At 44.8% G+C, this 14,803-nt stretch overlaps 1 protein-coding gene across 1 annotated transcript; it reads right to left on the bottom strand.

The window, feature by feature from the left end:
- Nucleotides 1-426: 426 nt before the first annotated feature.
- LOC146059157 (keratin, type II cytoskeletal cochleal-like) lies at nucleotides 427-13,734 on the bottom strand. The gene is made up of 9 exons (XM_083171278.1): nucleotides 13,228-13,734; nucleotides 12,453-12,679; nucleotides 11,963-12,023; nucleotides 8,619-8,714; nucleotides 8,035-8,199; nucleotides 7,579-7,704; nucleotides 5,200-5,420; nucleotides 3,584-3,612; nucleotides 427-665 (listed from the first exon to the last, which is right to left on the bottom strand). Exons 1-9 carry the CDS (start codon nucleotides 13,732-13,734, stop codon nucleotides 427-429), a joined length of 1,671 nt encoding a protein of 556 aa, XP_083027404.1.
- Nucleotides 13,735-14,803: the final 1,069 nt, after the last annotated feature.

The following is a 14,803-nucleotide window of genomic DNA, read 5'->3' as shown; positions in this document are numbered from 1 at the left end:
GTAAGTCTTCCCCAAATTTTGTCCTGCCCATTTCAGTGGCATTATCAAGTCATATCCACAAGCTGCCAAGAAGCTGGCAGGAAAATTGGGTAATTATGATTTGTTTTATCGTAAGGGCTTGTGATATGTCTACGTGAAATATATTTATTTTTGGTCAAAATTATACATATACTACTGTATGGGCAGGGTGACGCTAAACTACAATCTTATGTGTGGCTGTATCTCCTGGAAAAGATGCTTGGATCTATACAGCTGTGGAAACAAATTAAGATATGAGCTTAAAGTGGCATTTAGATACTGTATAGTCCTACAGATACTTGGACACAAAAGTAAATAGCCAATAGAGAATGATCCGACAGTGATGTCATACATCTTTGTAAGCAGGGGGACATTTGGGGAGTTTTATAAAAGCAAAACATCTCCGATTTAACTTCTGTAGCTTAATTGGCTGGATACAAATCTAGCACTGTTGCTACCACCACCACCACCAGATGAAAAGCCATATCCTGAGGAGCTGGAAGAGCTGAATCCACCACCACCACCTCCAGCATAGAAACCTCCAGCAGATCCTCCTCCTCCTCCTCCTCCTCCAGAGCTAAAGCTGTAGCTTCCTCCTCCGCCACCACCAGATCCTCCACCCAGGGATGTCTTTCCACTGATTACAGCTGTAAAAATCAAAAGTGTTAAATACTTAAGGAAGAACTTACACAAATATAAACTAAGAACAGGGAGAAAAGAAAACTCTTTGTTGGGACACTCTTGGGAAAACATTAATCCTAGATGGTATTAGGCAATTTACGCCACACCTACCATAGCATTTGCAGTCAAATGCTTTTGACTACCAAATCTTTGGAAGAAGAACCGAGTGTGGAATCTGACCCCGGACGCTCAAATATAAACTTCAGAGAATGTGCATATACACAGTTGATTCTGATGTCATGGCATGGAAATTGTGAGTTCTGATGTCATCACTTCAGTGATCTCTTGGAGTACTTGTCTATTTAGTGTGATGGGGTGTGGTTCATTAGGTTGATAGTGCCAAGGTCGACATCAACATTTTGACACGCACAAGGTCGAGACAAAAGGTTGACACAAACAAAAGTTCAACTCAGAAATGGTCGACACATGAAAAGGTCAACATGAGTTTTTCATCCATTTTTGGTGTCAGTGTCAACACCTGAGCTTTGGGACCTCCAATTTATGTATCATGTCCCCTCAAGCTCTGCACACTTTACTCTTCTCAGTTATTGTGCACATGGATGGTAAATATGAAAGAGTTCCACAATGAAAAAGTCCCAAAACACCCTTTTTATGTGTTGATCCTGGCCATGTCAACCTTTTGACCATGTCAACCACATGCATATGGTGTCGACCGATTGACTGTTGACCTAGACAATGTTGACCTATCACACGGATCACAGTTAGTTGGAACGTAATATCAGATATATAGGTGGCCATGTACTACTGTGATTTCTCGCAGCAGTATATGGCCATGCGATCCCCCTGAAGCCACCAGGGACGTTCCCAGGTGGCAGGATTGCATGCTATACATTGCATGCAGTCCTTTGACATGTGATGTATCGCATGTGACCCTTTTCCTTGCAACTGACGTGCAAGCAGGTCCGACCTCCAAATCTAATCTGATACGCACGGGACCGCGCACTGAAACGGTTAGGATTTCAAACACATGTGATTTTGGCAGAACTCATGTATGACGAATTGGTCCCGTGTGCATCAGACCTGAGCCGGTGGTCGGACCTGCTGCCCATCTGACCACCCGACCGTGCAGCGGAGGGCAGGCAGCTGGGTCAGGCCAGCTGATGGTGGTGGTGGGGGCGGGCAGCACATAGTGGCGGGCAACTGGGTCCGTACGAGCAGCGGCGGCGGCTAGGAACTTGTAACCGCATTTTGCCGGGCGGCGGGGTGGGAGATGCGGCTGCTGAATATCTTGAAAAGACTGGCTGGACATTGATTGGTGATGGTAGGCCGCTGATTGGCTGAGAGAATTCTTTAAGCCAATCAACATCCGGCTAGTCATTTCAAAATATTCAGCAGGCGCATCTCCCGTCCCGCCATCCAACGAAAAGTTGACTACATGCTCCCAGCCTCCACCGTTGCTCGGATGGACCCCGCTGCCCGCCACTATGAGCTGCCCACCCCCCTCCACCACCACCAGCTGGCCAGACCCTGCTGCCCGCCCCCCGATGCAGCAGCAGCTGCCCGGTAGTATTACATGTATTAAACCGCATACGATTAATTACATGTAAAAATGGCACATCAAGTTCCAGATCACATGTGAGTCTCAGAGGAGCTGCCGGGGGCTCTCAGGGGGGAAATCAGCCCAGTGTCTGGGGGCATTTACACTGCAATTTATATTTCAGTTTGAACACACCCCACACAAATATAACTCTCTCTGCACTTGTTATTTCTGCCCCACCTGCAGTGCACATGGATTTTGCTTTTGCAAACCAACCAAAATCACCCCTATATATACTTCCATGCAGGTATGAATTATATTACTTTAATTATACTTTACAGTGGCTTATTTATACCAGGTGCATAGTGTGCCGTGCACATTGGCCAATGGGTCCAGGGGGACCCATATACAGTAGCACACTCTCTTTCCTCTTTTACAGTCACAATCTGTGCTGCACAAACCACCAGGAAAATGACGCAGTACGAAAATCACTGGAAACAGGAACAGTATGAAATCCCTGCGGTTGGAATCCCGACGGTCGAAATACCGACACCAGAATCCCGACTGCCGAAATGCAGACAAGAGGGGGCCTTGGATTGCCCCCCCCCCCAACCCCCCCTTGCGGGCTCGCTACGCTCGTCGCGCAGCGGACCCGGTGCCTCGCTGCGCTCGGCACACTATTTTATTCTCTCTCTATGGGTGTCGTGGACACCCATAGAGGGGCAAAGTGCCGACATTGCGGTGGTCGAGATTCCGGCGTCCGTATTTTGACCATCAGGATTACGACCGCATCCCCTGGGAACATGTTAAAATATGTCTTTGGGTATTTACAAAAAAATTATTATTTTTTAAAAAACACAAATTTTAAGGCATATTTGTAATCTGAATTATAATAGACTAGGGATCCTCAAAGTATTTTGCTCTGGGACCCCATCAGACAATAAAATTAATTACAGGACCCCAGCAAATGACTGCAGAAGGTCATCACATCACATGTGCAGTCAGCAGACAGCACATACATGGCAGCAATGTGGAGGCACAGAATGATGGGAGGAGTCTAAAATAACAGACAATTCATAGAATTTTTCAGACTCCTTGAATCACCGACTGAGATTACAAAAGTCATCAGCCTGATGGTCAGCAACATGGAGTTGTGTCCCCATACTGAGAAGGTCGGGAACCACTTTGGGGTCAGGACCCACAGTTTGAGAACCGCTGTTATAGACAGATGCCTTACCAATGAACGCAAGCAAACATTTTTAAACACATCATTAGAAGTGGTCCCAACTGCCATGTTGCAGTTAAAAACTGTATTGAAATCGAACTTCTCTATTCAAATTCAAAAGCCAAAATTTACTGACAAATATGTATAAAAACAATACTTACAGATGCTGACATTGCTGTCTGTAGACAACCTGAAATTTCAAGAAAAATATAAATCAGTTCTGAGTCAAAGAAGATATTAATAAAAATATTATTGAATTGAAATGTTATTTAGATTACTGTATTGTCATATTTGGGTGGAAGGTTGGATACAATGGCCCTTATTCTGATCGGTGCGGAAATTCCCGCATGCGGACGGACCGCCGATGTTGATCGTCTGCGCATGTGCAGAGGTCACTCTGCGCATGTGCAGGCGATTTCGCCGCACGGATTCTTTATACGCCGCACAGGGGGCGTAGAGGGGCGTGAGGGGCTACTTAGCCTCATTACCCTATGCATACGCCCCACGTTTCATGGGCGTTCCCATGCAAACGCGGGGCGTATGCATGGTAATGAGGCCGTGACGCGTGGGTACAGGGCGGGCATCTGACATCGCCGGATGTCAGCTGCCCGCCCCCATACATGATTTCACACGGACAAGTGTCCGTGTGGTCTTGTGTTGCGGGACCTGGTGGAGCGTGCGGCCCTGCATTCGATGTTCGGCGACCATCGAATGCAGGGGCTGCTCCCAAGACGGAGGAGGCGTATCCCCGTCCAATTTCATGCGGATCGCCACATATCCGCATACGGACGGCAGGTGGCGATCCGTATGGAAGGCGGGGATTCGCCTGCACGGTTGCGGCCGCATATTCTGATCGGGCCGCACCGATCAGAATAAGGGCCAAGGTCCCAGAAAGTAAATGTAACCAAAACAATTGTAGTATGATCTGAGATTATTTTAATAGACCTAATGGGTAGGAAATAAAAGGACACATTTGCGACAAAGGGCATTTTCTTACTTATACATGGGTCCCAGCACCTGCACAATGGATCCGATGTGTCCTGGGACTGGCGCATGCTCAGTCGCTGCTGTGGGACTGCACATACACAAACCCGGCTTCTATGGAATGCACTGACTCCAGCCCATATAAGCCGGATTTAGCTGCATGATATGGCAGGGTATGGTTACATACTGTACAGGAAGCCAGCTCTCTGCTTATCGCAGTTGGGATTGGCTGGCCCGAGTGAGGGAACACCTCCCAATGGGACTGCCTTGTGCAGGGCCGCCGACATGAAGGTGCTGTGGGTACAGCTGTCCCGTGCCCCAGCCTCTGGAAGGGCCCAGGAAGCTCATGTTGCCCACAGCAACCCTCTGCGGCGGATGGGGGGGCTTATGGGGCACGGACTGGAAATCAGTCCTGGGCCCCAAAATTCCTGGTGGCAGCCCTGACCTTGTGTATCTGTGATTGACAGGTGGGACTTCCAATAGGAGACAATGCCAGTCACAGTAAAGCCAATGCAGTCTCACAAACTACATCTGGCTCACTGACACTTATCTGGGTGGCATATTTTACCTGGGGGGGGTGTTTGCTGCAGTTTAGTGGGCGCTGCAGTTTAGCTTACACACAGCTTGTGCACATTTACAAATGAGCGAGACCCCCCCCCCCACTTCCCCGAAGCTGCAGGACCTGTATCAATTACACCATTGGCTACTATGGTAACTATGCATTCTTCTTAAAAACTAACTTTATTATACTACATTAATGTAATAACACAGGAAAATAAACCTGAGCACTTACCGGGTCTCCTCTCCTTCCAGCAGTTTCCGGTAGGTGGCAATTTCAACATCCAGAGCCAGTTTGACATTCATCAGCTCCTGGTATTCTCGTAATTGGCGAGCCATCTCCTGCTTGGCATTTTGTAGGGCTGCTTCCAGTTCAGCCAATTTTGTGTGGGCATCTTTCAGTACAATCTCACCACGGTCCTCTGCTTCAGCAATGGCTGTCTGAAGCTTAGCATTCTGCATAAAATAAAGACAGAGTGTCACATACTCAACTGGGGGACTTTCATAGATACAGTATGAGAGTTAGCAAAGTCAAGATTTCCATTGATTATGCAGTGATTATGCAGTGATTATGCAGTGAGATTTCAAGTTGAGATAAACAAATAAAACAAAACCAGGTTGTTTTTCCTATAAAAAAAAAAAAGTAAAAGTATAATTTTACATTTCTGCCCATGATCCCATTTCTGCAGCTGTCATTCTTAATAAAAAAAGACACTTTAGCACTTCACCGAGCTTAATAAATCTGCCCTTGTCAGAGGCGTAGCTAGGGTGGCGCCGGTGGAGCTCTTGCTCCGGGCGCCAAAGGTTTGCAGGGCGCCCCCTTCTGCTGTGTTCTGTGTGGCTCCCCCATCCCTGGGGGCAGGGAGGAGGGGTAAAGCCTGCACTGCTGCATTGCCCGAGCAGAAGGGAGATGGGGGTAAGGCAGCGCTGCTGCGTTGCCCTGGTGGGAGGGAGAGACCGACACCCCTGCGTTGCCCTGCCGGGAGGGAGAAGCCGGCGCCCCTGCATTGCCCTGGCGGGAGGGAGTGGGGAAAAGCCGGCGCTGCTGCAATACCTTGGCAGGAGGAAGAGAGGGGAAGCAGCACTGCTGAACTCCCAGCCAGACCAGAAGCAACTACTACAATCAGACATTGACGGTAAGGTGAGGTACAACGGAGGGCTGGGGAGGGGGCAGGGCTGCTGAGTTCTGGGGAGGAGGAGGTCTGCTACTGAGGGCTGGGGATGGGGTTACTGCTATTGAGGGCTGGGGATGGGGCAACTGCTATTGAGGGCTGGGGAGGGGGAATTCTGCCACTGAGGGCTGTACTGCACTGCCACTGCGGGCTGGGGGTACTACTAGAGAGGGCTGGGAGGGGGAGTACTGCACTGCCACTGAGGGCTGGGCATGGGGTATTGCTAATGAGGGCTGGGGAGGGGGGTGCTGCCACTAATGGCTGGGGAGGAGGGTCCTGCCACTGAGGGCTGGGGAGGGCGGTGCTGCCACTAATGGCTGGGAGGAGGGTGCTGCCACTGAGGGCTGAGGATGGGGGTATTGCTACTGAGGGCTGGGGAGGGGGGTGCTGCCACTAACGACTGGGGAGGATGGTGCTGTCACTGAGGGCTGGGGGGGGGGGGGGGGGCGGGGTGTGCTGTGATATGAGCTTGCTCCGAGTGCCCTGGCTGTACCCTACAGCACTGGCCCCTGTGTTTCAAAATGACAGTTGGTATTTAATTGTCTGGTGCTTTATCTCCTTTCACTTTATCTCCACTTTATCTCTTCTCCAGGCTTAATACAACTGCCTCATTGATCTGTATTTCGCCTGTACATCAGAAAATTGCATTTGTGCATCAGGACCACAATTTCATTGATCATAACTAATATTACCTGCAGCAGCATTGTGAGCTGAGCCAATAAATAAGCAGCAGCGGCTCGTATCTAAGTGTAGGAGGGGGGTATGCCACTGGCCGTGCTGTATAATATAATTGACAGATGCCGGGCCTTTTACATGTGCAGTAGTAATGACGGTACTATATATGCATAAAAGCCTGGCTTCTATGGGCTGAGTAAAAGGCAAGGAGTGGTTTCCTACCCAATAGCAAGCTCTCTACTTATTGCAATCTGGACTGGCAGTCCCAGAGGGAAGAAACACCTCCAATGAGAGTATCTGCCATGCGGGTGACTGGAGGTAGGGCTTCTAATAAGAATTCAATGCCAGTCACGGTGAAGCCAGTACAGTCTCATGGACTGCATCTGGCTTCATTGACACTGAGCGGGGTGGTGGATTTTATTGGGGGACTGCTGGATTGCTCCCTATAGGTAATATCAGCCACACTAAATAAATATATGTACATTAGCCCAACCATTCATTACAAACAGTGATATAAAAATAAAAAATCTTCTGAGTATGACTAATAATCCTCAATTCCTGGTGCTTGCTAATTTTATTTGCGTCATCTCACAAAATTGTATTAGTGAGAGGTGTACATTAATGATTTTTATTAATATAAAATTTGTCTTTATTTTAATTTAAATTATGTGGTAAACTCAAACAGAAAAACAGTTTCCCTCAAAACTAATCTGTTATCCCCTTTTTTAATCATTTGATATAATATAATTATCCGTTTGCCAGCGTACCTGTTTTTTCACATTTTCAATTTCAGATTTCAGCCTCTGGAGCTTGCGGCTCAGCTCAGAGATCTCATTCTTGGTGTTACGCAGGACATCACCTTGTTGACCAGCAGATGCTTGCAGCTCTTTCACCTGTCATTAAAAATACAATGCCTCATTTGACTGTAGAAGACTGTACAGGGTTTAGTTACTAAGATTAGAGTTCTATTGAGTGGGATGTTGCCCATAGCAACCAATCAGAATCTACTTCCTTATTTATTTAGCACCTTCTAGTAGATAACAGTTCATCTGATTAGTTGCCCATATTCAATAGAACTCCCATCTTGGTAAATACATATACTACCTGCCTTACGCATAACTCAGTTCAATAAATGTTAAGTTTAGTTTCTTGTAATCAACTAAAAGTGTTACTCATAATTCGTTACCCACAATGCACTTACACTTAACCCACAATGCACTTACCTTTCCTTGGTAGACAGCCTCAGCCTCTGATCTGCTCTTTTTGGCGATGTCTTCATACTGAGCCTTCACCTCAGCGATGATGCTGTCCAGGTCCAAAGCTCTGTTGTTGTCCATAGAAAGAACAACTGAGGTGTCAGAGACTTGAGCTTGAATTTCAGCCATTTCCTGGGAGACATACCAAAGACTTTATTACAGTATTGTACTATGAGAATATTCCAAGATTTTAGTGCTCTTGCGATCACATCATCATATACTTTGAAGAATTCCTCCAAACGTTTAGTCTCATAATGACTATGATGCCATAATTGACATTTATACCCTATTTTAATTTTCAGTTTATTCACAGTTTGATTCATCTAGTGTTACATTAATAATGCTTCAATTGTCTAATGGGGCTGTTACATTGTTTAGACCAGTGGTAGCCAACCCTAGCCCTCGAGAGCTACCAACGGTTCACATTTTCCAGACAACCTAGCTGCTGCACAGCTGCACTCATTAATCACTGACACATTTTAAAAGATACACAGATGGGTTTAGCCAATACGATAGAAGAGATCATAATGACGCAATAGAGTTTACATTACCTGTTCATAGAAGGCTCTGAGGAAGTTGATTTCATCAGTTAAGGCATCAACCTTGGCTTCCAGCTCCACCTTGTTCATATAGGCTGCATCCACATCCTACAGTACAGTAAAAAGTCATTCTGAATTCATTAAAATGGGACAGATGTTTTTGGTTTACTTGAAAAGTGGAGAAATGTAATTTACATAAACTAAAGGCTCCTACACACGGGGTGATTTTGATGAGCAATCTGAGTGAGGCTAGATCTTTCAGATCGCTCAGTACACAGTGCTGCACAACGATGTGACAGCGCTGTGTGCTAAGCAATCTGTCAGGGCCAGTGTTCTCTGGTGAGAACTTTGGCCCTGACAGGCGATTAAGTAGATGTACCCAGCATGGATCGTGATATCGATGCCTGGGGCCGCACATCGCTATTGATATGGCCCTGCACATAGAGCGATGTAGGGGCATTTTCTGAGGGTTCTAGTCAGATCACTTACAAAATGCCCGTGTGTAGGCCCCGTAAGTGTGAGCCCGTAATTATAGATTAAAACCTCAGCTCATAACTGCCATGTTACAGGCTGTGTTTGAAAAATGACAGGTAAGATGATTGGTTGTGGATTATCACTCCCCGTTTTATCACTTTTCAAGCTTAGTGGCCCTAGGTGAGCATATCAGTACAGTATGTGCACATAAATACTTGGCAGTTATCAAGTCAGAACCATTGTGAGCAGTCAGAACCTCATTGTATGATGTATTTTTTGAATCAGCTATGCTAGAAAATTACATGTCAGCTATTTATTGTCAGCTAGAATCTTAAACTTGATTGTTCTCTTTACATTGTGGCATCATTGTGAAGCATTTGTTCATACAAATATACTTTGGATCGGAGATGGACTACTTGGCACTCCATTTCTGTGACTTTAATAAAAGCAAGTTAAATAAACGGCAAAGCACTTTAACTTGTCTTTGATTGCAATGCTGATGGAACTACCCTAAGAGCTGTTTCCTTTAAGTATGTCAAATATGTGGATGTTTCTCAAACCCATCACCAGGGAGCAGTGCCAGATTAAGCCTTCGGTGGCCCCTTGCACTTGTCATTACTGGCCGCAAACACTGCATGGGAGAATATTACACTGTCAAAACACAGAGTAAAGGTAGTATAAACGTGGTCAATGGGTAACTGCAGGGGGACATATATAAATATATATATATATATATATATATATATACATACCACATGAAAAGCCTGTGTTTGTCCTTCTGCACCTTACTCTGTAGGACTGTAGGAGACCTCACAGTCCCAGTACTGATTAAAAACCCTCCCATGACTAGGCTGCTGCTGTTCTCCATGGGCCTGAGAAACATGTAATGAGCTCCACCAATGTGCAAAGTGTCATGGGACTTGGTCAACTCCCAGTAGTGCACTGCACACTTGTACAGTCAGTGTGCCTTTGCACCCCATGCTCAGCACCATTAATCATTGTCCCATTGGCAGAAAGGTGAAGCTGCAGCACTACCCCACTCCCATGCACAAACCATTAACAAAAAAAAATATATATATATTAAATTCATGCCAACCACAGGAGGCCCCTAGCTAGAGGGGGGGCCAGGGGTACTGATCCTTATTGCCCCTGCTTTAATCCGGTCCTACAGTATGTCGGAAATGAACACACCTCCACTCCAGCAAGGTGATATACAGTACTGTAGAAAACATCCACTGTTAATACATGTTGAGTATCTGTTATAAGGCACAGTTGGGGAGAGCTAGGGCAGAGACTCACTCAGAGAAGGACACAGAGGCACACTTAGGGAGGAGACATAGGCACACTTGGGGAAGAAGGCAGGGCATACTTATGGAGAGGCACACTTAGAGAGGAGACAGTGGCACACCTAGAGAAGAAGGCAGGGCATACTTATGGAGAGGCACACTTAGAGAGGAGACAGTGGCACACCTAGAGAAGAAGGCAGGGCATACTTATGGAGAGGCACACTTAGAGAAGAGGCAGAAGTACATTTGGTGAAGGCTGGTGTAGAGGTACACTTGCAAGGGGGTCACAAGCACATTTGAAAAGGGATAGAGGTAGCTGCGCAATTGGAAAGGTTTTGGGGTCAAGTACTCTTGGGGAGGGATGGGGTAGAGGGACGCTTGCGAAGGGGGTAAGAGGCACACTTGGGAAAGGATGGAGGAACGGACAATTGGGGAAGACATGCGGCCGGGCACACTTGGAGGGGGGTGAAGAGGTACACTTGCTGATGCTTTGGGTCACAGGCATACTTGGGTAGGTGGATTAAGGCACACTTGGAGAGGCAAGCATAGGCACACTTGGGGGGGGGGGATTTACTAAGATGGGAGTTCTATTTCACATGGGATGTTGCTATGGGCAACCAATCAGATACAATATATTATCTTTTAGAAGGTATTAAATAAATATGAAGTAGATTCTGATTGGTTGCTCATAGTAACATCCCTTGTGAAACAGAACTCGGATTTTAGTAAATGTGGGAGGGCTGGGGAAGAGGCACACATGGGTGTGCCTCTTACTATAGAAGATGTATGGCAGGCACTGCAGGTTTATGAATGAAAGCAGGCAGATGTCCCTGAGCTTGCCACTCCCATGCTCCCGTCAAAGCCATTTCTGCCCTGTGAGTCTTAGGAGGGACTTGCAGTGCTGCAGATTCCAGTACAAAACTGCTTCTCACTCCCAGGCAGACATCTGTCACATACCCTCCAACATGACCCATTGCATTCGGTTCACAGTGCTCTGCTCCTGGACTTCCCTGGTAATGTGGGATTACCATTACCTGTGTGGAACTAGGTAATTGACAAGAAGGTTGTTTCAACTCAGGTGACGGCAATCATACATTACCGGGGACGTCCAGGAACAGAGCATTGTGTACCGAATGCAATGGGTCATGTTGTCTGTTAATAAATATAGTTCACAGGTATAATTATCCGCGTTCCACAGACTCCTACTCTGAGCCTTGGCAGAACATCAGTATCACCTGTACCGCTTTGATGGTACATTAGTATCACCTGTACCCCTCTGATGGTACATTAGTATCACCTGTACCCCTCTGATGGTACATTAGTATCACCTGTACCCCTCTGATGGTACATTAGTATCACCTGTACCCCTCTGATGGTACATTAGTATCACCTGTACCCCTCTGATGGAACATTAGTATCACCTGTACCCCTCTGATGGTACATTAGTATTACCTGTACTGCTCTGATGGTACATTAGTATCACCTGTACCCCTCTGATGCTACATTAGTATCACCTGCACCACTCTGACAGTGGGCCCTGATTGTATTCATTTCTAGTGGAACATACTTTCACATTTCGTTTGCTACAGTGCTTACCTTTTTAATCACAACAAACTCATTCTCTGCTGATGTTCTCTTGTTAATTTCATCTTCATACCTGTGTCCAAGAAAAGAGACAGAATTAAAGACTGATTTGTCACAAAGCATCTAGTGTAGAACAGACCTTTCTAAAGTGAAAATCCAAATATTGTATTTCAATTACTTTTTCACCACTAACAAATAATAATATATCCAATTGTGTGCTGGGGCATTCCACTGACACGTAAGTTTTCAAATCCAACTCATTTCCAACTAAAAAATGATGCTGTTTTCTAAAACAGAATCTGATATGGATAAACCTGTCTGTTTTTCCCTGCCAAACCAAAATGAAGTAAAATGTTTGCAGATCATCTTCTCAAACAAGTAAAATGATGTGTGGCCATTTTTTTTAGAACATTTTGAAATATACAATACTCTACAACACCCACTGACATTTTGTAACATACAAAAGGTGTGTACCTATGGCAATAAACTTAATATTACTCACTTATTTTTGAAATCATCCACCAAATCTTGCATGTTCCTAAGTTCTCCATCCAGCCTGTACTTATCATTTTGCAGGGCATCCAGCTGTCTCTTCAAGTTACCGACATAGGCATCAAAAATACCCTCTACATTCCCTCTGCGGGATCCACCTTTGACTTGACCACCTTGCTCTTGTAAGAGGCTCCATTTTGTTTCAAGCACTTTGTTTTGCTGCTCCAGGAACCGAACCTAGGGTCAACCATATAGAAGTATTAATGAAACTTTCTTCTTTATAAAGTTTATTAAGTATTTTCAATTTACAGTGAATATGTAATGTAACTTTTTCTAAACATAAAACACAATAGAAGGATCAAAACAGATTAATGATAAGTTAATAAAAATAATAATTATTATTATTATTACTACTCAAGGTACCAAATTATATGTATATTCTGTACAGATATTCAAGCTATGCCCATAGCTACATTTGAACAATTATTAATAAATACTTAATTGCATAAATTGTACATATAAATATAGTATGTCAATATACAATGCAATAATAAATGCTGTTATGGATAAATGATTAATTACATTAATATTATTATTATTATTATTATTATACAGTATACTGTATTGACTGCGCTAATCAAAGTCAGGTGGACACAATACACACATTGATCAATGTTCACATACTATATGCAGGACCACACCCTAAGTACAAATGAAGTCTGAGTAATAGTATGTATTACACACTATAGATACAATAGTAGTAGATAATAACATTAAACCATTACCTTGTCAATGAAGGAAGCAAATTTATTGTTCAATGTTTTGATCTGTTCTCTTTCGTGGACTCGGACCTTCTGTATGTTAGGGTCAATCTCCAAATTCAATGGTGCCAGAAGACTTTGGTTGACTACAACTTCTTGAATACCAGCTTGGGCTCCTCCACCGAACCCAGCACCCCCAAAGGAGCCAAATCCTCCTGCACCACCATATCCTCCTGCTCCTCCACCAAAACCGGCACCTCCGTAACCGCCACCACCACCACCTCCACCACCACTAATTCCTACACCATAACCCCCTGCTCCACCTCCAAATGATTGACCACCTGCAGTACTGATGGTAACGCTCTTTCTACTTCCTATGTTATAAAGGCTTCTGCTACCAAAGCCAGAGCTAGCTCCACCACCTCCACCGGCTCCACCAGCACCTCCAAAGCCTCCGCTGCTTCTGGACACAGAGAATGAGCTGAAGCCCTTACTTTGGGATGAACCACCTATTTGCCTATATTGGCTCATTATGGCTTAGAAAAAGTTGGAAAGACAATATGAAGAAACAGAAAAATTAGAAGAGGGAATGAGACAGAATGCCTCTGTGTCCAGGCTTGTGAACAGTCCCATTTATATACTTTAGGTCTGGCCCACATTGGTGGAAGGATATCAATTTACAGGTTTAATATGTTTGACATGCCTGGAAGCAAGAAGGGAAAACCGTGTGTGTTTTTAAAAAAAATTCTAAAATGAAATGTCAGGAATGACATTGCTTGCAGGCTTTACTGATGCAGAGATAGCCCTCTATACTAGCAGGTGAAAGTGAATGTAACAAGTATTGCCTGAACCTCTGGTTTAGTGACCACTGTCATGTAGTGCAGGGCTGATGCAGTGCTAAATGATTTTGTGTAATACAGCCTAAGTAATAATTCTACTGTTCTGGTTAATTAAGTAATGTTTCATTAATGGAAGTTGAATAAAACTGTAATACCATTATTGATTTGTATTACATTTTGCACAGGTTTCTTGCAAAAAGCCATCTTAATTTAAAATTGCCACTAATGGGGTCAAACATTTCAAGTTGTAACAATCCCTTGAACTCTTATGGAATGTTAACCCTGCATGGATTATTTGTACTAAGCTTGAAAAGTGATAAAATGGAGAGTGATAAACCACCAGCCAATCAGCTCCTACCTGCCATGTCACAGGATGTGTTTGAAAAATGACAGGTAGGAGCTGAATGGCTGGTGCTTTATCTTTTTTCATTTTATCACTTACATTACATTTGACCCAGAGTACATAGTTTACCAAGTATATTTTTGCCACACATCAATATAATCAGTAGAGACAGGATTATATGCATTTGTATATTTGCATATGCATTTGCATATTTTGCCCATTCTCACTGGTTATTGCATATTTTACTTAAAATCTAGTATTGGTGCATATTTTAGGCCCCGTCCTCTTCCCACCCGCGAGTTACAGGACTGCTTTGCCCTGCTGCTGCTGGCCAGGTAGTGGTAGAGTGTGCAGGCTGGGGCAATATGTATGCAGTGTGGGGGACCTTGGATGTACGCTATGTCTGACACTGCTCTAG

The sequence above is a fragment of the Crinia signifera genome, chromosome 2 (genome assembly GCF_055691185.1).
Source record: "Crinia signifera chromosome 2, ASM5569118v1, whole genome shotgun sequence".
Taxonomy (NCBI): Eukaryota; Metazoa; Chordata; class Amphibia; order Anura; family Myobatrachidae; genus Crinia; species Crinia signifera.
This window is presented reverse-complemented; position numbering and strand designations above follow the sequence as displayed.